At 36.6% G+C, this 26,888-nt stretch overlaps 4 protein-coding genes across 5 annotated transcripts; 2 read left to right on the top strand and 2 right to left on the bottom strand.

Moving 5' to 3' along the window:
* The first annotated feature begins 253 nt into the window (after positions 1–253).
* On the top strand, positions 254–3,856 carry LOC132172056 (RNA demethylase ALKBH9B). Its single transcript, XM_059583488.1, has 6 exons — positions 254–525; positions 767–1,351; positions 2,228–2,313; positions 2,514–2,824; positions 2,980–3,051; positions 3,157–3,856. The coding sequence occupies exons 1-6, from the start codon at positions 348–350 to the stop codon at positions 3,512–3,514; spliced, it is 1,590 nt and encodes a 529-aa protein (XP_059439471.1). The 5' UTR covers positions 254–347; the 3' UTR covers positions 3,515–3,856.
* Positions 3,857–10,648: 6,792 nt separating this feature from the next.
* LOC132173088 (protein WUSCHEL) lies at positions 10,649–11,932 on the top strand. The gene is made up of 3 exons (XM_059584660.1): positions 10,649–11,039; positions 11,259–11,353; positions 11,567–11,932. Exons 1-3 carry the CDS (start codon positions 10,649–10,651, stop codon positions 11,930–11,932), a joined length of 852 nt encoding a protein of 283 aa, XP_059440643.1.
* Positions 11,933–14,643: 2,711 nt separating this feature from the next.
* Positions 14,644–18,959, bottom strand: LOC132170659 (protein ANTHESIS POMOTING FACTOR 1). Of its 2 annotated transcripts, none has more exons than XM_059581722.1 (11): positions 18,839–18,959; positions 18,674–18,753; positions 18,190–18,290; positions 17,360–17,460; positions 17,218–17,284; positions 16,999–17,098; positions 16,803–16,916; positions 16,569–16,706; positions 16,278–16,362; positions 15,755–15,804; positions 14,644–15,310 (listed from the first exon to the last, which is right to left on the bottom strand). In XM_059581722.1, the coding sequence occupies exons 1-11, from the start codon at positions 18,843–18,845 to the stop codon at positions 15,167–15,169; spliced, it is 987 nt and encodes a 328-aa protein (XP_059437705.1). In that variant the 5' UTR covers positions 18,846–18,959; the 3' UTR covers positions 14,644–15,166. The 2 variants fall into 2 exon arrangements, with proteins under 2 accessions (XP_059437705.1, XP_059437704.1); XM_059581721.1 differs by having other exon boundaries at positions 18,674–18,765; positions 18,839–18,958.
* A 4,182-nt stretch (positions 18,960–23,141) lies between these two features.
* LOC132172746 (WEB family protein At2g17940) lies at positions 23,142–25,040 on the bottom strand. The gene is made up of 2 exons (XM_059584306.1): positions 24,841–25,040; positions 23,142–23,692 (listed from the first exon to the last, which is right to left on the bottom strand). Exons 1-2 carry the CDS (start codon positions 24,985–24,987, stop codon positions 23,228–23,230), a joined length of 612 nt encoding a protein of 203 aa, XP_059440289.1. The 5' UTR covers positions 24,988–25,040; the 3' UTR covers positions 23,142–23,227.
* Positions 25,041–26,888: the final 1,848 nt, after the last annotated feature.

Genomic DNA, 26,888 nt, shown 5'->3' with positions numbered 1-26,888 from the left:
CTAATATTCCCTTTCATCAAACCGTATATTCTTCTTAAAAAAGGAAAAAAAAAAAAAAAAATCGAATCTTTGCCTCGAGATTGTGGGGGGTTGGGGGGGAATAAGTTAGGGCCAGCCCAAATAGTGTAGGACTTGCTCAAGCCCAACAAGCCCAAATGTTTAGCGGCCCATACCAAAGGAATCCTAATACTGATAGGAAACGGAGAAATCCTCTCCTATATAATGTAAGCGTCCCAAACTACCGTCTCCCACGCACACATTGTCAGTTGTAACATTGACCCTCGTAACCGCGCGGCTAATCAATCTCCTCCACAAGCAATCCTACGTCGTTTACTCGCATCAGCGTCATGGGCGACGATCGCCGGGTTGAACCGAGGGACCACGACCCGTTTCTGGTCACGTACAAGCGCTCCGATCTCCGGATCGCGTCGGAGTTCCTGACCACGTGGCTCCCCTTCCTCTCCCGAGACCTCTGCGACCACTGCGCCCAAACGCTCTCCGATCGCGTGCGCTCACTCGACTCAGGTACTGACCATACTCTCTCTCTCTCTCTGGTACTTCGGCTTAGCTGAATTGTACGTAGAGGTTCTTTAATTTTTGTTTTTTTTTATTTGGCTAGCGTTATTTTTCCGCAATTAGGGTTTTTTTTAATACAAATTTAGGTTTTTCTTTTCTTTGTTGCCTTTCTTGTGTTTTTCTTAGGGTTTTTGTTCGTTATATTATTCGTATTAATTTTCTTTTGCAATTGTATGAATTGGGATTGTAGAACTCGATGCTAATGCCGAATTGGATCACCCGGATGAGAATTTGGATGCTACGAGTCCCGATAAACCCGGATCGGAGCAGGGGATGAATGATAAGCACGTAGACGACAACTGTGAGACCAACTCGCTCGGTAGTTGGAAAGACGGTGCGGACGGGGATCCTGAACCCGGGGACCCAGACCCGTCCACGAGCGGATCACCGAGCCATCATCGAATGTCCTGGGCCGACATGGCACAAGAGGAAGAAGACGATTTTGGGGGAGAGGAGGAGGACGAGGTGGTGGACTCCTCGGAGATAAGGAAACGGTCGGTTGATGTGAATGCTTCCACCGGGGCATTGAGGGTGTCTGTGAAGGCTATCGAGAAGCCGAAGCCGAACCTGTCGAGGGAACAGAGAGAATACATTCGGTTCAAGGATGTGGAGCGAAAGAAAGACTTTATATGCTTGGAAAGAGTGGGTGGAAAGTTTGTTAATATAGTCGATGGGCTTGAGCTTCACAAGGGTATTTTTAGTGCGGCGGAGCAGAAGAGGATTGTGGATTATGTGTATGAGCTTGAGGAGAAGGGGAGAAAAAGGGAATTGAAAGGTTAGTTTGCTGTTTCAGCTTACTTGGTCTGGTTGTCTTGGGCCAATTTTTGAAATTGTCTGTGTGTGTGTGTGTTTTTTTCGGTTTTTTTTTTTTTTTTGAGTAATTGCGATTGATACTGAAGCTTGCTATAGCATTAAAGGTTTGCAGTGGGGATTTTGTGATATGTGGGGTGGGTTCATTTAATTGGCAAGTCATTGTGTGTAGGCACCCAAAATTGTATGAGGAATCCTGTTTGTTTGGTGAGGCTTTTACGATAACAAATTCCTTTCTTCAGTAATATTTTTGTATGAATTGGGAGGCACTTGCACAATCAATATGTCAGGTGTTAAAAAGGATCTAGTACTTTTTGATGGTGAATAACTATATACTATTTTCCTCTCTGGGATTTAAACAATTGTGTAGTAGGAGGTTCACCCTTTAGTCTACACTCTTTGGCATCCACAAACTTTGGTGTAGGCCAAATGTAATTGTAGTCCATACCTTGGTTTGCATGATGTTTATTTGGATGAATATTTCATTCACCTGAATGCAAGTGCCAAATATTTTCTGTCTTCCTATGTTCTGATTTTTTTCTTTCCCTTAATTGTTCGGTTACTAAGCCTATTAATATATACGGGTTGATTGTTGACTGGAAGCCTTAAATTACCTGTGATCAAATTTTTACTGTATGCATGTATATGTTTCTTTGAGATAGGAAAATAAGTATAATTTTATCGTTTTAGTGTCAAACTTATTTTTGCTTTCATGAATTGGTTTGGATGGGAGTTTCTTTTTGTTCTGTTTTGTTCTTCTATGCTGAATTTTGCAAACTCATTGGTAAGTATATATATCTCGAAGTACTGCGTTATTTATGTATCTCCAAACTTCTTGCAGAACGGACATATACAGCACCCAGTAAGTGGATGAGGGGCAAGGGACGTGTAACTATACAATTTGGTTGCTGTTACAATTATGCACCAGTAAGTTTTTCCTGCCATATGGTCTATAAGTCATGGTTTATTGTGGGATTTAGCTAATTATTATGCTCTGGTGGCATTGGTATAATCATAGAAAGTAGAATTATAAATGTTGCCTCAAGTTTGATCCTTTACTTATCAAAAAAAAGAAAGTAGAATTATAAATGATAAAAGTGCTAAAAAGTTTAGTATTCCGGTGACAGGATAAAAAAGGTAATCCGCCTGGCATCCTCAATGATGAATCCGTGGATCCTATGCCTCCTCTTTTCAAGGTGATCATTAGGAGGCTGATCAGATGGCATGTACTTCCTCCTAGCTGTGTACCTGATAGTTGCATCGTCAACATCTATGAAGAAGGGGACTGTATACCTCCGCACATTGACAACCATGACTTTGTGCGGCCTTTCTGCACTGTGTCATTTCTAAGTGAATGCAATATACTTTTTGGATCTAACTTGAAAATTTTGGGTCCTGGCGAGTTTTCCGGTTCCTTTGAAATCCCCCTACCACTGGGGTAAGTGTGATCTGCTGAATTCTTTTCCTTGTTTTTCTCTCCCTATTATTTTTCTGCAGCTTGTCACCTGAGTTTAGAGTTGATTATGTCGAAGTATTTTTTTTATCATTCCATTGTTTTTGGTTTGGAATACTTAGTCGCCATTTTTCCTTCAGATCTGTTCTTGTCTTAAATGGAAATGGGGCTGATGTGGCTAAGCATTGTGTGCCTGCAGTTCCTGCAAAGAGGTATCTGTCAAAACCTTACAATGTAATTCTTGTTTGCTTGTACAGATGCCTTTTGTTTTTTGTTTTGTTTTTTACTCACGTATCCATTTGTTATAATTTTTTTAGGATATCAATCACATTTAGAAGAATGGATGAATTCAAACGGCCAGTTGGGTATGTTGCAGAACCTGATTTGCAGGGGATTCAACCGTTGTCCTATGAAGTGAACAATACAAGAAGGATAAATACTTCAAAACCTGAACGCTATATGAAGAACCAGCATTTTAGGAGACCGGTTAGTGACGCCTACATAGACCGTCGTGAATCAACCAGCAGAGGAAGTGACACCTACGTAGACCGTCGTGAATCAACCTGGAGGGGATTTGCTGAGGGAAGTGACACCTATATAGACCGTCGTGAATCAGCATGGAATCGACAAGGGCCTCCAAATAGGTGGAGAGTCAGGAAGAATGTGGGCAACTGATGTTCACACTTGAGAAACTTCTAACTTCTGTAGCTGGAATCTCTGTGCGGGCCTGATAAATGAGTGACCGGTCGAGAGCTAGGTTGCAGTGTTGGGTTGTAGCTTGAAGCGTGGCTGGTATGATTGGATCAATTAGTTTTGACTGCTTGTATGCAAAAGATTGCTTTCTGAGATGCCTTGGTGTATGTATAATTTTGCCGGTATAGTAGTTTGGGAGTTGTTTTTTTTCATTTATTTTCTGGCACTATAAAGTGTAATTCATTTGCCAACTGATTGATTTAATGTACTTTAGTAGGTTTTCACCACTGATAAAACTATCAAGAAGTTGAGATTTTGATTGAATGTTCACTGTCTACTTGCATTTTGAGCTTCTAATTAAATCTCTGGCAAGTTTTAGGATTTTCACATTTTGATTGAATTTTACTTGCATCCAAGTTTCTAATTAATTCTCCAGGTACGTGTATGGTTCAGCACAGCAATCGAATATCAGGAGCAATTAATTTCCTTGATTTAGGCCTATTTGGGATTGTGTTTGAGGAGGTTAAAAGTGTTTTTAATACTCAAAAAGTCTATTTGAAGAAAAAAATAGTTGTTTGATAAAAAAATTAAAAGCGAGTTTTTAAGGGTCCAAAAAGTCTAAAAATGGCTAAAACGCACTTTTAGCAAAAACTTAAAAATGAAGTTATTGCTTAAAAGCTCTTTTTGATTTAAAAACTCTATTTTTCAAACACAATTCTAAACAGTCTCTTAGTATATTATCTGAGTAATGCAAGAAAGTGGAAATTTTGTCTCACACTAAATTACTAATGATGGAATAATGCTATACATAATACATTACCCTATTATTTTCCTCTCATCCCCCATCATCCCCCATAGCTTTAGGGGTATGGGAAGGGGATAATGGAGTGATGAATAGAATGAATTCTGTTGATGTGTTCGGTTCAAGCCCTTAGATTAGTCTTTATTAAAAAAATAAATAAAATAAAATTGAAGAGCTAATTGGGTCTGCAAAAGATACAAATGTGGTATATAAGGGCCCAAATACCAATGAACCCAAAAGAGGGCATGTCCCTTAGGGAAGCCCAGCCAGCTCTTCGACATCACAAAGACCCACCAGCCTCAAACAACAAAACCCAACAGAGCCTCAAACCCAAGTACACCCTTGCTCGCTCAAGTACTACGCTCTAGTCAATTCCTTCCAAAGTCATCTCACTCAACTGCTTGCTCATACTATGCAACCATCCCCAATACATTTTTAGGAGGAGATCTCCACATCAGCAACAAACTATTGGCGAGAGTCACTGAAGCCTTAGAGAGCAAGGGCAGGAACGACAACCTTATAAAAGAAAAAAGATGCGTCATCAAGTATACACGCTATGATTTTTTAAAGTTATTCATTTTGAGAAAGTCTCTACTAACTTGGGCGTGAGAGTACCCTCGATCCTCCAAGACCAACCTCTTCCTCACTTTGCAAGAGGAGCTTCTCCCTACCGAGCAGCTTGAAGTAATTGTTGATTTTGAGCACCATCAAACTCTTATTTGATACGAAATGGAATTGAAGAACTCTTTGGTTAATGATTCAAAGGCTGGAATTGAAGATGCTTATTACAATTTAACAATGTAATGTGATTACATATTGGGATCTTCATGGGACCTGCCACTAGAAGACTATGACACAGTTCCTTTTGTCGATCCGAGCTGTGTGTGTTCGAAAGATACCTTTGACCTTTGCATACCTTTCCACAATCCCTTTTGGTTCTCATTTATCTTGCTATCAGCTTCCTCTTTTACCCCCAATTATCAAATTCTCATGTTAGCTAAATAAACTTGCAAATGATAATGAAGAAAATCATGGGCCATTCCTGCATGAAGCACGCTTGATAGATCAATCATAGCAAAACCTTTGAATAGTAATTATAGTCAAGAGGTAGGAGCGCGAATAATTCACATCCATGAAATTAGGATTCAGTAATAATTTACAATTATGAAACTAGGTTCCGGTATTTCGAGGACGTGGATTAGTTGCTATTTGTCAAATTCCGGCCACCGTATAAAGAGGACAGGTGCAACTGTGCAAGGCTCACTTGTTTGGGACAAGTAGGGGTTCCACATTCCATCTCCGTGGAAGTTATCTGAATTGACAAAAATTCAGCCAACAAATTGTAGTCAATCCCGATCCATATTTCTAACCCATATTTTGTGAAAAGGGTGTCATTTGGGCTGTCCATTTGTTAAAACTGAACCCTATCTTTAATGCAAGACATTAACGTACAGGACTGGTCTGAAAATCTCTGCTTCATGAAGTCTTCTCTCTCCTTTTCCTTTTAGTACAAATTCCATGTTTTAGTTTCATTTTGTGAGAATAGAGTCCATATTATGACAGTACTTAATCTACATAAAATTTAAATGAAATGATTTGCACATGGTCCCATTTAACCTTAAACAATGAGTAATGCTATAAGTCTTTCTAGAATCATCTAAAACATAATGTGACTTTTAAAATCACTAATAGATCAAAAGTCAATAAATCACATATCAAATTTAACGATAATTTTAAAAACCACATCACATTTAGGATAACTCTAAAAGGACTTTAAGAAGATTTATAGCATTACTCAACAATAACAACCAAATTCCGGATCGGATTTCTTACAATTCTTTGCCCGAATTTGTAAAACAAAAATAAATTTTTCGCCCCTTAACTTAAGTACAACGAGTAAGTGAGCCCTCTACCTCAAATTATCCGGCCTCGAACCCCCTCACTCATTCTTATGAAATTCAAGAAGAGAAGTGTTCCATATGCATTTGTGGCCATAAAGATAAATAGTGAGAGGTCAAACAACTGAATTAAACCTAGTCAGTCAGCCCACTGAGCTGCAACAAAACAAGAAAGAAAAAATACATTAATCGGGGACCAGAGTTCATTGTTCTGATCCTGCAAATATGCACTCAAATTAGGCGTGGTCCAATAAAAAGGTTTAGTTTAAAGCCAACATCCCAAAATGAAAAAAGATGTGGGTCCACCATAAAACGCTTGAACAGTACAAGTATGAAACAGGCATATTAAATTGCATGAAAGTAACCACTGACATCAAACTCTAGAGGCTAGAGCATATAGTATGTCCTTTCTAAGTAAGTTTTTGCTGCATCAATGCTTGTGCTAAATTATCAGTGGAAAAACATTTAGGTCGATGGCCTTAATTTGAAAACCAAATATAGAAGATCAATAAAAACTTGTGGCTAGGGTTTGCTCTATATGGTTGAAAGTCTCTATCTTACTTTCTTATAGTGATCAGTAAGAGAGAAAGAAAGAAAATGAGGGCCGTAGCAGTCTAGAGAGAGAGAGAGGGAAATGATCTTAAGAGATATGGGGAAGAAAATAAGGGCAAGAGGGATGATTACCCGAAAGAAAAGGCAGTGTACCACTACGGCTGAGGCACAATAGGGCACTACCTTATGAGGTAAGCAGCACAGGGATTTGGATAAGAGAGATAGAGAGAGAGAGAGAGAGAGCTTCACTGGCAAATCAATTAGTCTAAAAGTTTATCAAAGAGAGGAGACCGTGACTACATGGCCAAAGAAACAAACACCCACATATCCCTTATTATGTCTAAGAGAGAGAGAGAGAGAGAGGGGGGGGCAAAACCCCATGTAAATGCATGATAAGGAAAGGCAAATCTCATGATGATAGTGTCAAAATCAAACAAATTATGCAATCTGAAAAAGTTGAAATTGAGAGAGACAAATAGAGAGAGAGAGAAGAAGAGACTGAGGCAGTCAGAATGTAGAGAAAGGGAATTATGAGACTTTAACAGGTAGAATTCAAGGAAATATTGAATATTTCTGCTGGTGGGTCTGTTGAACTTTTTCATCTATTTGCCGGAGTGATATATTGAACAAGACAACAATTTTGAACTAAATTTTCACTGCTCCTCTGTTCATTTTTCAGGCTTCTAACAACACCAGACACATGTAACGCCCTCGATCAAAAACAGAAAAAGAAAATGAGACAACAGAGGATCGATCATTCGATCTAGTAGAAGGCTGGAAGCAGTTCGAGATAATTTTTTTTTTTTTTTTGACATGTCCGCACAAGGAGGGGAGGGGGATTCGAACTAGTGACCTCCGTTTCATTAAGCGTGGTCCCAGTTGATTGAGCTACCTCTTAGAGACGCGTATCGAGATAATTAATTTTGGGTGTAATAATAATAATAATAATAATAAGTTATTCGAAAATAATGAACCTCAAACACCAAAAGTGTCTGCTACCAACCTCAAGGTGCCTCCAATGAAAAAATAATAATAAGTTATTTATATATGATATTTATATAAGAGTCTATTAAATAATATAAATTTGACTTAAGTGCTATAAAAAAACTATTTAGCATATTACATTCTCATAAAAAATTTGAAATTAAATCTAGTCCATTGAAAAAATTCCAAGAAAATATAGTCCATAATTTTCTTTTTACAAAACTTAAGCCAAATCTAAATTGTTGGGTCGGGTCTTTGACTATTTCATCTAAAAATTAATTGGTGTTTAGTGAAAAAAGTCAAATCCTTTTATGACATTCGAAATCGCACTCCGTGAGCATAAATAGAGTGACATTGTTACACCCCAACACAAATAATATTTTACCAATTTTCTTTTTAGTTGGAAAATATTATTATAAATATTATATCTCAATCTTGTTTCCAATATATTAAATATGGTTTATTGCGGTCCAACTTGAAAGGCTATGCCTAATACATAGATTCCTTATCTTGTAGTATCTAGTGAATAGGACAATATTTATAAATTTTACCTTTCGTTAACTTGGTGTCCAATCCCTGCTTGCAACTTTTTTCCCAACACACGTAAAATGCTCGTGCCAAGTGACGCTACTCTTTGCTTTCAAAGCTGCTGTTTGTTATGCATGTTTTGTCTCTCTCACTGAATTATATAGCTAGGGTATGTAATGGAAAATAAGAAGAAAAAAAAATTTAAAAAAAAAAAAGAAAAGAAAAGAAAAGGAATTTTTGGAAGGAATACATCATACATGGGCAAATGGGTCTTGGTGCTCTCAATGGGGCGGAGGGTGTTTGGGAATTGGGGAGGGTATAGAAAGGTAGCTGTGGGAAAGGGCAAAGAATGATGGAGCTTTTGATGATGATTGATCTCTCATCACATACATACATAGGCTCTCCAGAAACATGACACACCCCTATTAAACGCCTTGGCGTTTTTTTCTTGAGGCGCGTGCTCCGTAGCATAAAGGACTAGAGGCAATCATGACACTGGTTTCTATTTCTTTGCATTTTTGCCCCGGCTTTTTGCTCTATTTCTCTCCATCTGTTTCACTTCCTACTTTTAATCAATAGAATCGAAATCACTACACGAGATCATGAAAGCTGATGGGTGGGAAGGAGCTGCAAATTGCAATGGAGATGAATGCTACTAAATAAGTTGCATGCAATACAACCAACTAATCTCTCTTTAATTATTCATGAGAATCGATTTGAATCAATCACAATCAATTGCTAATATTACATACAACTAATGTGAGAAAACATGAGTTTTTTGACAGGTGTTTAAGTAGTTTGAATAAGTCCAAGGCTTAACTGCCCTTTCATATTAACTGTATGTATTACATAAAGCATTAATAATTTATTGCACTCGATCTCAATCCGTAAAACTTCATGGTTGCCATTTAACCATCAAATCCTACTATTGCTTCAACCAATAGCAATAGAACTCCATCCATGCAATTCCTACTATTTCTACTATAGCTAGCCACTAGCGTGTGCCATGTTTATACATCAAACAAATAATATCATATGATGCACGGTGGTTTAACTCGCTGCAGCGCAGCATCTTGAGAACGAGTCATATATTAAGTTCCAATCAAAGTTTAAATTAGAAGTTTTTTGCTCACATTAACCGCTAGTTAGCATGTTATCGGTCATATGGTAAATTCGATAATTTTACTCTAAATTGGTCCGAACCAATTTTTTTTAATCTAATCTATTAAATTAACATTTATCTAAAATATATATACGTGATTTTCACATGAGCGAAAGAAAATTTTTGTCAATTTGACAGAGACTTGCACTTTTAGATACAATTGGGTAACAAATTGGCCTAGGGGATAATATAACATGCATGTCTATCACATATTAGAATTATAATTTTTTTTTATATAATATTAGAATATTAATTAAATAACAAAATCAACAATTTTATATATAAAATAAATAATAATTTAACATAGCCCAACTAGCATTATTTTCAAGGCCGTACTTGGAGAGTATCCTTTACTGCACATACCACAATGTAATCCCCCAATTGGCTCGGAAGTACAAGGAAAATGAAAAGGCTCAAATTCCTGAAATTCCTACCTAGGGTACTACGAGCTTAAGGTAGGGTAACAGAATCAAAAAACAGAAACCCTAATTGTTTTTTTTTTTTTTTTTTGAACAGAGAAACCCTAATTGTTAAAAGGCTCATGCAGATCGAGTTTGTAAAACGGAGTTCATAAAATGGATATTTTTACAGTTTTGGCCTCGTAGGTAAGTACAAGAATATCTTCTAGTCTGGCGTTTGGGCCTGGTAAGAAAGAGGACCATATCTCCATTAAAAGAATAACCCCCCTCATGAATCTAAATGAGACTCCCACATCGATCAGATTTATCTACATTGCCATTCATTCATTCATTCACAACACTCTCTTTCTTTCTTTCTTTCTTTCCATCCATTATATCATTTCATGCTTCACATTCTACTTTACACCTTTTCTCTGAGAGAGAGACAAAGTGGTTAATAATTTCATACCTGGTCATGCCTTTTCATCCACGTAATTCCACTGATACCCCCCCTCCCTTTCTAAGCCTCTTTTGTCCCTTCCCTTTTTATGAACCCATCTCTGTCAACTTCAGTCCTTCTCTCCCAGATATTGCTCTGATTTCCTCTCTCTCCATCTCCTCCATGTGCCCCCCTCCCCCCCCCCCTTTACCCTTCTCTACTATTATAACCCCACACGCAATTCTCACCATTTCATCCAATTTTAACTCTCACCTACCTCTCTCTCTCTCTCTCTCTCTCTCTCTCTCTGTTTTGTTTGCTTCCCTTTGTTTTGTTCTTGTTTTCAATCTATCATGGAACCTCAACAACAACAACAACAACAACAACAACCAAATAACGAGGATGGCGGCAGTGGGAAAGGGGGATTCCTATGCAGGCCAAGCAGTACACGCTGGACTCCAACAACTGACCAGATAAGAATTCTAAAGGACCTTTACTACAACAATGGAGTTAGGTCCCCAAGTGCTGAGCAGATTCAGAGGATCTCCGCTAGGCTCAGACAATACGGAAAGATTGAAGGAAAGAACGTTTTTTATTGGTTTCAGAACCACAAAGCTCGTGAAAGGCAGAAGAAAAGGTTCAACGTCTCTGATGTCCCCATGCAAAAAGGACTCACTCCTACTGCTGCTTGGAAACCTGAAGAATCCCTCCACACCAACTACTCCTTGCCCAACATATCTCCTGGTGATCCAACCAACCACCCCGATATATAAATTTCCATTATTTTTTTATTTACTATTATGCGACTCTCATACAATAAAAACTAACTTTCACTTACAAGTCATCATATATATATAACTTTTGTAACCTATTTTTTGTGTCTTGTTGATCACTAGTCATTTGAGGTTCATGATTTTGTAATGTTTTAGAATTTTTTATAATCTGGATGCTCTGGGTTTGCAGGGGTTGCTGCTTCATCTTCTTCACCTGGGGTGATTCCCTTGGGGCAGATGGGGAACTGTGGATATGGATCTCTGACCATGGAGAAGAGCTTTAGGGTACACATAATTATATTCTAGCTAAAACAATCTTTTTTTTTTTGAAACATATGGAAGTGGAAAAGAAAGAAGCATAAAACATCAACCGGTTTGATCATCAATGCAGTTTTAATCTACTAAGAGAAGGGCATATTTTAGTATCTGGTGTAACAATAAAACAGCCAAACTTGGTAATATTATCATATGTGTCTGATGCTTGTTTCTTTGAAACAGGACTGCTCAATATCAAGTGGTGTTGGTGGATCCATTAGCCACAACTTTGGATGGGTAGGGGTTGATCCCTATTCTTCATCCTACACTGATCTCTTTGACAAGAGAAGATCAATGGAAGAGAAGTATTTAGGAAGAGAAGAAGAAGAAGAAGAAGACGAAGAAGAAGAAGAAGCTGCTCCAGAGATAGAAACCCTCCCACTGTTCCCCATGCATGGTGATGGCGACATCAATGGCTTCTACAACATGAAGCCTTCATCCGGCGGTTACTACACCGGCTGGTATCGGTCCGGCGATGATGGCAACACCGGTTCTCGGACTTCCCTCGAGCTTAGCCTCAACTCCTACTCTCGCAGAGATCTTAATTAATTAGCTGCTAGCTGCCTTAATTGGTATCTCTATATATGCCAGCCAATTATAATAAGGTTAAAGGGTAGTTTACCAAACATGGCCTTAATTTGACACTATGTTTTTGTAGTTCAAAGTACTTGTGAAGTTGACATGTCTAATTAAAAAAAAAAAAAAAAGCACTTAAAACGTGTGATTAACTTAACCTTTTCTGTCCTCTGTCACTTTCTAAAGAATATTCCATAAAAACATGGATTAAGAACACAATCATAGTTAATGATTAGGAACTAATCAGTAGAAGAATATTATAAGGTCTCGTTGTTAAGGTTTTTAGCTTGCAAACCAAACAATGACGTCACTCCCCCAAGCTTGCAAAATCAGCATATAAATGCAAGAATTGTGGGGCTTTCTGTCAGCTTCAGTGAGTTAATAAAAAGTATTAATTAATGATCTGACCATTCTCAAGAGCATGTGCACGGCGCGTGGGGAATTGATTCATGGACAGAGATTTTAGGCGGGCCCTTGGGAAGTTTTCGGGGGTAGAGCCGCCCCTATGCCACAGTACTAGTGCATAAGGTTTTCCGGGTATCTGATGGGTATTTGTACACTGCCGAAAGATTTTGCCAATGATATGTAATGGCATAAAGAATAAGGAACTTTTAGGAGATCGATATTTGATGGAAGTTCAGAGAATGTGAAAGTATGTATATGCGGCGACTGTTTTATTTATTTATATATAGGCCAGAGAAATACAAAAGGAAATTACAGGGACATGATTCCAGGAAGCTTTTGTAAAATAAATAAATAAAAGAGATCGAAAAGGTTACCAAAAAACCCCACAAAATTATTTGATATTTTTCCTCTTAAAAGCTATCAAATAATTAAAGGGCTGGGATTATTTCAAAATGAATCCGGCCAGTTCCCTCTTCTAATTAATAAGGTGTGAACGAGGCTTAGTGTTGTTGAGGTATAAATTTCAATCTTTCCGTCCCTCACATGCTAAGGTCAACTGACCGCACCAAATTTTGGAAAAGGATTTCACCACATGGGGTTCATTCCTTCATTTCATACCACGTGAAAGAATAAGAGTCTCAAACATATATAGCCTTTCCAACGCAGGGTATCCCTACTAGTAACTATTTTTTTCAACAAAGGAGTGCTAATCTGACAGCTCTCTTTAGAGCCATGAGAAGTCATTGGTATCTTTGCAGTAGAAATTTGCAGTAATTGTGAAATCTTTTGTGTTTTAAGTAGATTGGCAATAGGTGGGTTTACCCTCACATAGCTGATCACTAACCAACGCGTGTATTTTTATAGCTATGTACAAAGCCTTGTTTTAAGTACAATGGACCCGGACTAAAGAAAGATATAGATGTATAATTGGTCGGTACAGATTAACTATTTGTGATGACATGACCACATGGACATTCAACAACTGAAAACAATTAACTTTCTCTTCATTCTTTTATGTCTTTTAGGGCCCCCCCTCCTTCTTTATGAGCCAAGCTTCGAAATTTCAAAAGGTCCCCATCAACAAGATTTTGGAAGGATGCATTCCATTAATTCGTTAGACAAGTCTCCATACTTTATGGCTGGGGTTGGCTCTAATGTCCTAAGAGGAGTTGGGGAAGCTATGGACAAATTCTTCTATTCCTGGTTGACAGATATACAGAGATTTAGTTGTGGATCCAAGAGGATCTTTAAAGCTTTCTGAGACCTCAAGTACGCAATGCCCTTTACCAGTAATATGAGGGATTGTATGGCCCACAAGGAAAAGTGTTCAAATACGCAATGCCCTTCCACTACTTTTGAGTCTTCACAGGGCTAAAGGCCCGTATGGATTGGTTTTGTTACTATTCTGGCTGGAACTAGCTAAACTACATTGAAAGTTTTACCAAATGGCTAGGACTGCCACGTGTCTTATACGAAAATTCTATGTGCATGTACGTAGGTTTTGAATTGTCTGCAAGAGCATTCTACATTTGTCTCCTATGTTCAGCATCGGATTAGTGCTTCTTCTTTCTCAAATTTTTTTTTTGTTTGTTTGTTTTCTTTCTCTTGAGCCGATAATAATACCTCAGAGGGAGGGTGGGGGCTACCATTTTCCTCATCCTCATCCTCATTACGATTAGGCTAGTGGAAATTTTGAGCATTTTTCTTTTGGATTTGAATTGGAACACGTGTTCCAAATAGGACAGAAGACACACGTCTCAATCCTAAAGGGTCTAATTTCAATTGAAACTGACCCAAGCCAAATCTTTTCTTTCAAATTTGACAAGTGATTTTTCTGTCGATTAGCACATGCACCACAATTCCGGGACGGAAACTAGCCCTCAGAAAGGAGACTCGCATGCTAGGCACAGCTTTGGAAAGCCTCAAGGGATTTATTCTTGTTTTTGTTTTCCGTACAAATTCATATACAAATATAAGATTCAGTTACGTAAAAGAACAAAGTTTACCTTATTTCTTTTCAATGAAATGCATGCAAAGATATTTGTAATTTAGGATCTAGATTTGAGCTGAGTCTTCTTCTAAGCAAGGCCATATAGCAGACAGCAAACCCTGTTCTTCACCGAAAAAATAAATTACTATCCCCAACATTCCCACCTGTAGCATGAGCACCTAAAAAAACACAGCAGTAAACTGAGGAATATATTCTGCATACCCGACGTTTAAGCACTGGTATTCCACATTCTATTTCATTTGCAGGCATTTTCTTCCTTGGACAAATATGTTCTCTAAATAAGATGGACAATTTATTGTTTAATATAAAAGTGTCCCCATTTTAAGACTTCCTCAAATTTAAGATCTTACAGAAGTGGCCACTGATTTAAAAGAATGGTTCAGTAACACATGTAAGCACACCTATATGTCAACTAAAAAATATTGTGAAGTGCTCTTGATGGCTTGTCTAATTAGATTCACCAATAAGTCCAACTGAACAACTTATAAGTTAGAAGGCTTCCAAAAATGACTTTTTGATGCCTGAACTAATCAGACTAGGAACGGCGATTTATCCCGATCCGCAACCGACCCAATCCACTCCTCAGATTTAGAAAATGATTTGTGATACAGAACACATTTGCCTTCCTCTGTTCAATAATTTTCCCTGCAAAGCAATTCTACAAAGGGACTGGAAAGTTGCCTGTAATTTCAAGCCTTACCAATAAGTAGTAGACAAGTAGAAATGGTCACCATTTACCACTCGACTGCTTCACACTTCACATTGCAAAAGCGTTGATGACAGAATTTTTTCTACTTCCTTCCAACATAAGCTCCCAACTTAGACAAGTCCGGTATCCAGAATGACAGTTCAGAAGAGCCAGTTACAAACATAAGACTTCCGGGAGCCCATTTTATGACAGGAGGCTCAGTGTCGGTACTCATCCAGCTAGCAGCCTAGACAGTTCAATGACAAGCACTACCAAGTCAGCAACATAACAAGATATGATTAGGGGAATACATTTGCCACTCATAAAATCAGAACAACACACTATTACCGTACAGTGTCACCACTATTTACCATCTGAGCAAAATATCCAAGGGCCAGTCATTGCCATTTCCATATACTTAGTTACAGATTCAGTCTATATATGTTATTAGTGAGAAGAACACATACAAAAACCAAAATGATGGCCAAGAAGTGTCAACACCATATCTATTCTTTATTCTTAATCTTGAGTGCATTTGTGTGCCTGCATACTGCATTACATTTACATATACCTCTGGAAAATGTAGAAACCTACTAATATACCAGCTAAAGAACGATGAGAACATAAGTATATGAAATTAAGAAAGAATGAGAAAGTAACTTCATAGATGCATAAGAATAATGGAACATACTTCTTTCCCACTCCGTACACTCCAAGCATAAACACTACCATCACCTGAACCTGCAAGAAATCAGAATGAAGAAGTCAAATTAACATAAAAAGGGTGGCAAAAAAGATTAGTTAGAAGTACTTGTGATTTTGGGGAGAATGGGGTGGGAAAGACAGCAAGTCCAGTGACCATGATATGTCCCTTCTTTTTGGCAGGTTAATCGAAGGTAATCAGGAACATATGCCCAGTGAACATAAATTTTGTCCAATGAAACTAGTCCATGAAAACAGAGCCATCGAGGGGCTCTGTATTTGAAGCCATGTTATTCACAGGACCAGTAAGATGAGATCCCGCAGCTTACTTCCAAAACTTAAGATCAGTGGTTGATGGAAGGAAATTATCCAAGGACTCAATAGACCAAAAAGGCAATAGGCATATCATCAGGAATCAATCAACCAAAAAAGGAAATAGTTCTGAATAAATCTATTCAAATTACTGTTTCCAAAAAATAAAAACCAAAAAACTGGCAGGATTCAAGCAGTACCTGATATAACAAACATTCCCTCTGGGCTGAAGGATGCCTCTAATGTGGATTTGCTTGAAACAGGCTTGACGTTATATGTGGATAACTGAATCAACAGAGATCATAAAAGCACATCCGAGGATTAAATCATGTCTACAAGGCTAGCAGTACAATATCATCAGTTAAGTTTTGACATGACCCTAAACAGGAGTAGCACTGGGTAGTGACCCTTTGTTTTTTTTTTTTTTTTTTTATCAATTAATGGAAAGCTTCATGGCAAAACTATGGAGTGTTGGAGATGGGAAAACTCACAAGTGTGCCACGGAATGAATCAAGCACATGAATATGCCCATCCATAGTTGTCAAAAGCATAAGTCTCCCATCATTACTGAACTTTACAACATTTGCATCAGATGTATCTCCTCCAACGGAAAAGATGTCAAAAGGGCCCTAAAAGAATTCAAATTTCACCAAATAATAGTCATTTACAGATTTAACAATCTAGACAAACCTAACTCTCTCATGCTCTTGCATATCAATACTAACCCTTTCATATTTGCGAGCATCAAACATTCTGATATATCCTCCAAATGCAACTGCAAAGACGAGCCCTTGTTCATCGTATGATGTAGCAGGCCTTCCTTGTACACGTAAAAGACCCTAACTCGCAAATAATGTATAATAACTCAGTTAAAGAGCAAACATATTCTGAAAAGGAGCACTTATATGCAAATTCCTCCACCTGACACTTCTCAGCTCGTTGATCCCAAAGCAATACAGTTCGATCCAGAGAGCCAGAGATAAAGCATTCCTTGCGAGAGCACAAGCTGAGTGACACAACCCTACAAACAAGAATAGAAGCAGTCTTCTTACACACACATGTTCAGAGCAAGCAGTCACTTGAGAATGAAAAAACAAATATTAAAAAAAATGCCTATGTTGGTAGTGTGAGAAACTAAACCTGTCATGGTGACCTTTAAAATACCGCAAATACTTGTTGTCGTGCAATGATAGTAGCCTCAGAGATTCTGAATATGTTAATCACATAAATAAATTGATTCTAAATAAACCATACACGCACAAGTGATTTTGGATTAACATACCATCCCATCCATTTTTTGAAGAGTATATGACTGTTGTAGGGTGAGGAGTAAAGCAAACCAGATCAACCCCATACTTTTTGCTGTTAATTGTCTTCAAACAGCTGGCAAAAAAAATAGGGATCTCAACAACTTGTGCCACTACCAAAGGAAAGGCCTATTAAATAAAGCAAAACAGAAATACAATATTTTGAGAGGTAACAGGAGAATTTCATTGGCACAATTGTTTAAGTTGCTATAATCACAATTGACTCAAGCACTAAGACTGACATCTAAAACATGGACCAAGGATGTCTTGTTAGAGTTCCCTCTATTTCTCTCGATAAAACCTATTGCCGAAGTCACCCATAAATGAATAAGTTTATAAGCTAAGCCCATGGGTTTCCAAACTCAATATCAGGACTATTTGAATCCTAGAAACTGAAAAATTGTCTTGAGTATATGGTTGTTCACATTAAGAAAACTTTCCACTTACACATCTCACAAACTACCGGGCCAAGGCTTCACAAAAGTTACCGAATATTTGCCGATATAGACTCTTATTTTATATCAGCGCAGATAACCAAGCATGATGACTTTAAATTATCCTCAATTTTTTTTTTTTCCAAAAAAAGCAATGATCAATCTAGTATTCATCATGCTTCAAAAGTCTTGGTAAAACTAAAGATTCCCTATCACTGCTATGATCGAGGGAAATTTGGTATAGCTAGTACATAACTGGAAAATTTTCAGTGTGAACAAAATACAATAAACAATGAGAAAGCATCCAAAAATGGTGCTTAGACAAACCAAAAAACTTATAGACATAGATAGAGAGGGCAAATTAAACTCACGTTGCACTGGCAACATCATAAAGGCGAATGGATTCATCATCACTAGCCGTTACAAGATAACTTGATGTCTTATGAAAATCCATGGAGCTAATTCTACCATTCTGTGAATAACAACAAAAATATACATAACACTTAAAGTAATTCTTCATCCAAAAATTTCAGAACATGAAAAGGAAAATGAAATCATTAAGCAGATACTGTATACATAAAGTAAGTAGTCTCCAACAACACGTTGATTATGTACAAACATGGAAATTAAACTCAGCTAGACAGCAACCAAGCAGAGTATTAGGGTTCCAATAAAAAACCGCCAAAAAAAAATCAGACGCCGTCCATTGCTTGTGTTCATAAGAATCAGATAATTAAACGCGCAGCACATCGAAAACCATGCTAAGGCCACAGCGTTTAACAAAACTAGCAGATGTATTTGAAGGGGTAAACAATCAGAGAATTGTGTGAAAAAAAGAAAAAGAAAAAGAAATACATAGTCTCTGAAGGTCATGCCGACTTCCATGCTCTGAAGAATTTCCTCGCTGAGCTCCAACGAAACCTTGTCTTCTCTCTCTGATTGTGTTCCTTCATATGTAGAGCGAAATCAACATCAACTTCAAATTGCTCACACAAAAGAGAGAGAGAGAGCTTTACATACCGCCCATTTCTTAGTGATTTTGATTCGGTGAGAGCTCGGAAGCCCTAACCGCCAACGTCTTCAACCGCCGGAAATATTCGCATTGAGCACCAGGAGCAGGAAATATGTTGGACCCTCCTTTTTGTTTTTTTTTTTTCAGTTGTGCGGTAGGGCGGTAGAGTTGGGCTCGCCTGGCCCAAGCTCATAGCCCGAACTGAAATCCTTTTACATATTTTTGTCCTTTTTAGTTGGATTGTTTTCGATTTTTTTTTCCTACAAATTGTTTTTTAATTTTTAAAATATGTAACTGTCACATATACTTTTAATAGAGGAGTGGTCAATAAGTTTTCTATATTTGGCCCATATTCCATTACAATCAACCATTGAATTTGTAAACTTCTGTAGATATCAATAAGTTTCTCATATTTTGCCCATATTCCCTTACAATTAACCATATAATTTATAGAGTTCACCATTGACTTATGTGAAATTTACATAAGTTTACAAATCCAATTGTTGATTGTAAAAGGTCTCAAAGAGGTAGCTCAATCGGCTGGGACCACACTTAATGAAGTGAAGGTCACTAGTTTGAATCCCCCTCACTCCCTCTTGTGCGGACATGTCAAAAAAAAAAAAATTGTTGATTGTAAAAGAATATAAGCTAAATATGGAGAATTTATTAACCCCTAACATTTCTCCTTTTAATAAGATTAATAATTTTTATATACATTTTTAAAATATATGTGAAAATTTCGTAGACATATATATATCTCAATTTAATAAATTAAAATGGGCCAGACTCGAGTGGTGAGATTTCACGTTTGATAATAGTCGTGATAGTTTTCCTGGGCCATGATAATAGGTGGTTGATATAATCTAAGTGACCAAACTAATATATCTAATTTTTTAAATTAAAATAATATTCTGACTTATTATACCATAATCTTTCTTCGATGAATATACACCCTACCATAATCTCATTTGAAGTTTCTTATATATTTATTATGTAGTGGTCTCTTCCATAACTGAAAATGGACCACATGATATAGTGTATAAATAAATCCGCAAAATTAACTGTTCATAAAACAACTCGTCCTCGAGCTTTTATTAGGGTTTGTTGATCATATTCCGAAATAATGTAATAATTGTTTTTTGAGAAACATTATGGTTCATTATGTGCTCTCCTTATCTTATGTAAATATTATTTTCTAAAAATAATATGAGGGACAAGTGGGATAAGTTTTTTCTTTATCTAAAACAATATCTACCTCGAATGAGGAGAACATTAAGAGAAATAGACTAACATTTCTCTTGTTCTTTTCCCTATGAGTAATATTAAATCTACTATCCAAACACGTACAAACACATATATAGCATCCCTATGAATAATGCTAAACCTACTATTCAATCACGTACGGACACATCAACAACTTTTAAAAGAGTCATAGACCTAAGTCTAATATTTTTCTTTCGCAATTGGAATATGATAGGATGTACAATAAAACATACCAATACAACCCACATTTTATTGTATCATAGTAAAGGTTATTTAGCTTTAACTTTACCGTTTATCCTAATTTACACCATCTTAATTTTATCAAGCTTAGCTTGTTAATTAAGGGGAGGTTGGTGATTTAACAGGCCCACCACTTTATACTGCACAGATCTAGATCACGAAATCTGCATAATTTGGGATTTCGATTACCTGATATAATTATATGATCATCATCGAATTTAAAAAAGCGTTGATGAAAGAAGGAAATTAAAGCTTAATTAGTAATTAAACAAACTTTATCATTCATACTTTCTGTGAAATAATTCATGCACATCAATTTACAAGTCTGTATCTGTATCTCACACACCTGTGACAATATGATCAGTAACGACAAATCACCCACCCGCAAACAAAAGACCAAAACGGCAAATAAAAATCACGTAGGAGAATTACATGACAGGCACTGGCATGACGGCCTCGGGCGCGGCATGAATAGAAGAAGAACTACTTGCAGAAGAGTCACGGTTCTGATGATCATTCTCATCGTCCGCCGACGCTTTCTTCTTGATAAACTCGATACAATCCGCGACGGCTTCGCTGTGGTGAGGGTCATTTGGGTAATAACAACACGGTTGTATGACGTCGGCGGATCCGCCGGCGTGGTTGTTCGTGGCGGCTTTGGACAGCGCGGACAGCATGATCAGGCGGAATACAGCCTCCCGGAAACGCTCCAGCAGCGTCATTGGCGACAGGCCTTTGTTCTTATTACTGATGTTGCACGCGTTGCCTCTGAACCTGGGCATGCATAGGCTGGTTTTCATTTTTCTGGTGCTTGCTTTTGGTTTCTCCATCTTCTTCGTTTCCGGTCGTTTGTCACCGCGCGCGGGTGGTCTTTATAGGCGAATCTAAATATATAAGACAAATCTTATGTATTTATATTTATATATATGTGGGTTGTACGTTGAACGTGGGAACTTTCAAGTTCTCGGCTTGTTATGGCTACAACATGTGCACGGTAGCCGATCGCATTAAAGTAGCCATACAATTGAATTATATATGCATTTCTTCCAAAAATATTTAAGGGAAATAGTTTTTATTTATTTATTTTATTTAAGGGGAATAGTTAGAAACTATATTATTATTATTATTATTTTACAAATTAGAGTAACGTACAATTCACATAACACTATTATGTCGGTCACAATCAAACTTCGAATTTGTTTGATCTTGTAATTTTATAGGTTAAAAATGTAATTTTAAACAAAATTATATAAAGTATATCATTTATAAGTGCGTTTTAAAAAAATTAAAATTTTAAAACTAAAGTACTTCATGTGACACTGTCACACACATTAGCTATAATTTAATTTAATTATTTAGTAAAGTATTATATATGTTTGTAAGAAACTTTTACTAAAAATTGTAATACCCTAGTATATATATAGCACTCCAACATATATATAAATTACATACTAGCCATATAATAAGGCAAATATCAATTATATATGTGATACTAATTAAAACTGTGACAGAACTTAGAATCTGCAAAAATAATCATAGCGTGTCAGAAATTTCGCTGGAAAGGCTAAGAATCAGCGGTTAGTCAAAACTAATCACAATTAAGGCAATAAAGAAATGAAGAAGGGTTTTGGAGTCATTTGTCTTATAATGTCTACTGACAACTCAAACTGCGTCAAAAACATGTAAATAAATACAAGGAAAATGCACTTTTATCACTTAAGATATATATTTATACCATTGCATGCATGTGGCTCCAACTTTATAAGATTAATTAACTAATATATTCAGGGGACAAATTTGTGTTATCCCAAGCTAATGCGCAAATTGCTTTGCGTCTTCCTTGTTTCTTTCCTTTTTGTCCGTTGTTATTAGCAAATGATCTCATTGCCTTCACCATTACGGCACTTTATATAATTGGGCGTTCTTCATTTTAAGATCGAGAAAACTAAGTAAGTTTGTCCCTCGTTCCAATAAAAAATATTGATTACGTTCATGTAAACAAAGGGAAATCATTTCTGATAAAAGGCCTGCAAATTAATATAATGTAATAAGGAAAAGAAACCTTGTAATTAATTTAATTTAACCTATGGCTGCTAACTCCGGCTTATCTCAGTAAAAACTGGTGCAATGCTAATTAAGTCGTTATCTCAGTTCTGATCTTAGGCACACTAGTTGTTTTGTTTGCTAATTAAGTCAAATCCTAAAAATGTGTACGGCCTCTTTTTGGGTTCGGTGTATATTTGTTTTATTTCCGATCGTCGGACATGGGTGCAGTACTGCAGAAGGTGAAAGCCAATATGGTTCATGGCTGCAGCAGACGATCGAGCCATGGCTTGGCTGGTATGGCTCACATGGTTACATGTGCAGGGTTATTTATTTTTATGCGCTCATTCGTGCCTGAACCTAGCTAATTATCAATTCCGCCGACTTACCGACCATAATAAACTTTTAACTTTTTTTTTTTTACATCATAATAAACTTGTATTTTGTTGACTTTGGACTTCCAAATTGCGTAGCCCCACAGAGTGATTTTCTTATTCATTTTCACACAATTTCTTATCATAAAAGAAAAATAAATAAATAAATAGAAAAGAAAATGTCCTCTGCTCCTTTCAAAATTGGGGCAATTTTATTTTCTCCAAACATGAGGGAATAAAAAAGGAAAATGAGCAAAAAAGGGGAGGAAAAGAACAAACAAAATGTGATATATAGAGAGCTGATAATTTCTTTTACAATCCAAATGACTAGGCAAAAAACAAAAACAAAAAACAAAAAAATTATCTATGAACTAAAAGTATTTTTCTTTTTCTTCTGTAAAATTGCTTTAATGTATAGTAGTACTTCAACTTATGAGTAACATTTGTGATGGAAACTTGCTTATTCAGCCGAGGGCCTCAGGCTCTTGGAGAGTCACCGTCATGGCCTCCCTTCTTCCTTGAAAAAAGCCATCCAATAAGTGGCATTAATGGCTTCTTCTTTGTCTTCTTAAAAGAAGGGGGTCTTTCTAGCAACTCATCTTTGCTGACAATAACTCGAGCCAGTGAAGGAGGGCTGGCAAACTTCACATATCTTTTCTTTTGAAACTCCTTTGCTTCTTCTGTTTGTGTCGCATTTTCCATGAACTTGAGGTCTTCGATCTCAGGATCAAGCCGCTGTTTTTGGAACTCTCTTGCCTTCAACACTCGTACCTCTTTCTTTGCTTGTTCAAGCTCTTCTCTAAGGGATTTTATGCAGTATGCCATGAAGTTACCTTCTTCTCTAGCTTTCTCAAGGCTTTGCTTTGTTTCTTCAAGCTCTGCTGTTAAGGCTCCGATTCTGGATTGAGCATGCCCAGTAGCTTCACTTGTTCCAGCTCGAATCTAACAGAGAAATGAGTACTTTAATTAAACTCTATGCATCATTTTCATTTTCAAGAATGTTACTTCAAATTTCAGTTTCCTTTTTCTTTCCCTTTGCTAGGTGAATTTTCATTTTCAAGAATATGTTACTTCAAATTTCAGTTTTCTTTTTTATTTCCCTTTGCTAGGTGTGAATGTTACATTAGATTTGACTTGTTTCCTTCAAACAAATTTCTTATCTTCAGTCACAAATTACATCGAAAAATAAAAGAGATAGAAAAGTTGGTTCATATATATACATCCATCTAAGCATGGACAAAACCAAAATTTCTTATTTTAATGAAACTTAATCTTTAAATCTAAAACTACAAATACATTTAACTTAATAAAAAAAATTTAAAACACAATTTGAAGCCCAAGGGAGGCGATGGCCCCCCTTGGTTTGTATGCAGTTGTCATTGAATCTAGGATTTATTTTACTATCTTTTAAAATTTCTCTGTAATTTTTTATTCATTGTTTTTTTTATTATTATTTATCTGACTAGTTTGTTGTGCTGGCTTTTTTTTTTTTAATCTTTTGACAGAGTTTTTCCTCTTTCTTTTTTTTTTACCATTGATGGTCTTGCTTGGTTTTCTTAGCCGACTACTGATGGTCGTGCGGCAAACCCTTTCGAGTTTTGTTTCGTTTACGGAACTTTGCCTTATATTACCGGTTCTTTTGACGGTTTAAGTTCGTTTGATGGGCTGGATCATTTATTTGACCCATTCCCGATGGTTATTTGGAAAACTCTGTCGTCTTTGTATTTTATTTTTCTGTAATTTTCCTTTCTCTTTCCCCAACATTGAATAGAAAAAAAAATAATAATAAATAAATAAAGAATCTATGGGTCCTGGTTTCCACTAAGTGCTTCCATGTTTCTTAAAATTTTTATTTTGTGTGTGTGTTTTTGTTTTCTTTCGAACGACTACATTAATAAACAACACAACTCAAATGCAAAACATGTTTTCACATTTATGTTCTAATATTTTTTTTCAAAAAAAAAAAAACGAAAAATTTCTTGAAAAACACGCTATCAAACATATATATATATATATATATATATATATATATTGCATGCTTCTTTGAGCTTGTTGGCATAGATAGATAGATAGAGAGAGAGAGAGAGGACCTCTTTGAGCTTGTTGGCATAGATTTCCCCGGCTAGAACTCTTTCTCCGAACAACATAACTGCTTCTTTAACTGACCTGAAAGGCGCTCGGGTGTCGATCTCTGCTCGTTGCATGACCGCTACTACTCCTCCCTCTTCTCTCTCCATGTTTAGCAGCTGCTGCCCACTGCAGAAAAATGAAGAAATAGAAAAACCAAGATGGGAATATTGGATGAAATGGTGGTGACAATGATCTCCTTTTAATATATATATATACCAAGTTGCTAGCGGATCGAGTTAGCTAGGAGGTACAAGCTGGAGAGGTCGTTGCTAATGGGATGGTGGTGTTTTTTGTTTACTTAAAGAAACTTAATCAAATCATGGGGATTTTGTTTTCTTCGCGTCCACTTCACTGGAATTTTGTTAATTGAAGTTGACAAGGGTGGTTGGACCATCTCGAGTCCGTTACTTCTATGTGACAGCAGTACCCTTCATGCCTTTGATTAAGACCTCCCTTCTGTCTGGTGGATACTCACTCGTGGGCTCCATGAAGGTTAAGTGTCTACATATCCAAACACCATGGGAAACTATAAATTATGACCTCGTTAGAATGTGTTAAATGATAAATTTTATAATCTTTTATATATCGGTTTACATTTTTTAAATAAATACTGATTTAACATGGTTTCATAGTAGATGGGGGTATAGTGATTAGTAATAGATATTTGTTAAGAAAATGCTGCTCACTTCTTAAGTTGGGTGATGGAATTTATGAAAATAATGGCTTTGTTTGTTGGATTCTGCTTAGGTGCGGTAGTGCAAAACTACCACACCATGCGATAGCCCAAAACGACCCATTTTGGGGTTGTTTGGGGTAATAAAAAATTAATTTTTTAAAGTATTAATATAAAATTAATTAAATATTAAAAAAATCAATAAATAAAATATTAAAATATTAAAAAATTAAAACTGTTAAAAAAAAAAAGAAAAAGAAAAAGAAAAAGAAAATTCAAAAGGGGTGGAGGAACCACCCCATGGTTTCTGCCACCTCCAAAACCCATTTCCACCACTTTCAGTTTCCTTTACACCATCAACAACTCTCCGACTCCTCTTCCTCCTCTATCCAGCTCCCTGAAGAACCCACCATTCCCAATGGTTCTCTCTCTCCCTCTCTCTCTTAAACTTTGATTTATAGGTTTTGTGTAATTCAGGAGACGTCTTTCTCTCCTCCATGGCCAGCACCGCCTCGCTTGGAGGATTTTCCACCACCCCAATACCATTCTCTGCGGCCTGCCCATTACTTTTCTTTGGAGACTTCTCTTAGAATACAAAATTAGAATGAAAATAGCTGGAAGATGAAGTACAATAACATTCTTATCTCACAAAAAGAGATAGACAAGTTCCCAGAGCAAAAAAGCTAAAAAGCTTGTGGGATATGGTGGTGAAGAAGCGAGAAAAGTGGATCCATAGTTTTTGAAGAATTTCCCCGACGATCTCCAACGAGAAAAGCTGGAGCCACCTTTTTTAATTTTTTATTTGTTTAATAGTTTTAATTTCTTTTAATCTTTTTCTTTTTCTTTTTCTTTAAAAATATTAATTTTTTATTGCCCAAAACGACCCAAAACTGGGTCGTTTTGGGCTACTGTACCTAAGTCGGATCCTTGTTTGTTAAACCATTCTTTTTCTCACTTTTGTTTTTTGAATTTTAAAAATATTTACAAATAACTTAAAACACAAAATACTCAAAACTCTTTTTACCTTTATGTCACATTATTTTAGTAAAAAAGAGTAATGCTACACTCTACACCTATTTTACATCGTCTAACTTGATGTAATTTAAATTACCTTTTTGTTTTGTTTTAACTAACTGATAAAAAAAAACACGTAAAACATGTTAAGTTGGTCGGTATAAAATGAATATAAAAAGTAAAATTATTCAAACAAAAAACTTAATTCAAAAAGCATTAACGAATAGAACTATGTCTTTCTAGCAAGCTCAAAATAAAATAAAAATAAATGTTTTTAAGAGGTAGTTCAATTGGTTAGGGACCATGCCTCATGAAGTGGAG

The sequence above is a fragment of the Corylus avellana genome, chromosome ca2 (assembly GCF_901000735.1).
Source record: "Corylus avellana chromosome ca2, CavTom2PMs-1.0".
Taxonomy (NCBI): Eukaryota; Viridiplantae; Streptophyta; class Magnoliopsida; order Fagales; family Betulaceae; genus Corylus; species Corylus avellana.
This window is presented reverse-complemented; position numbering and strand designations above follow the sequence as displayed.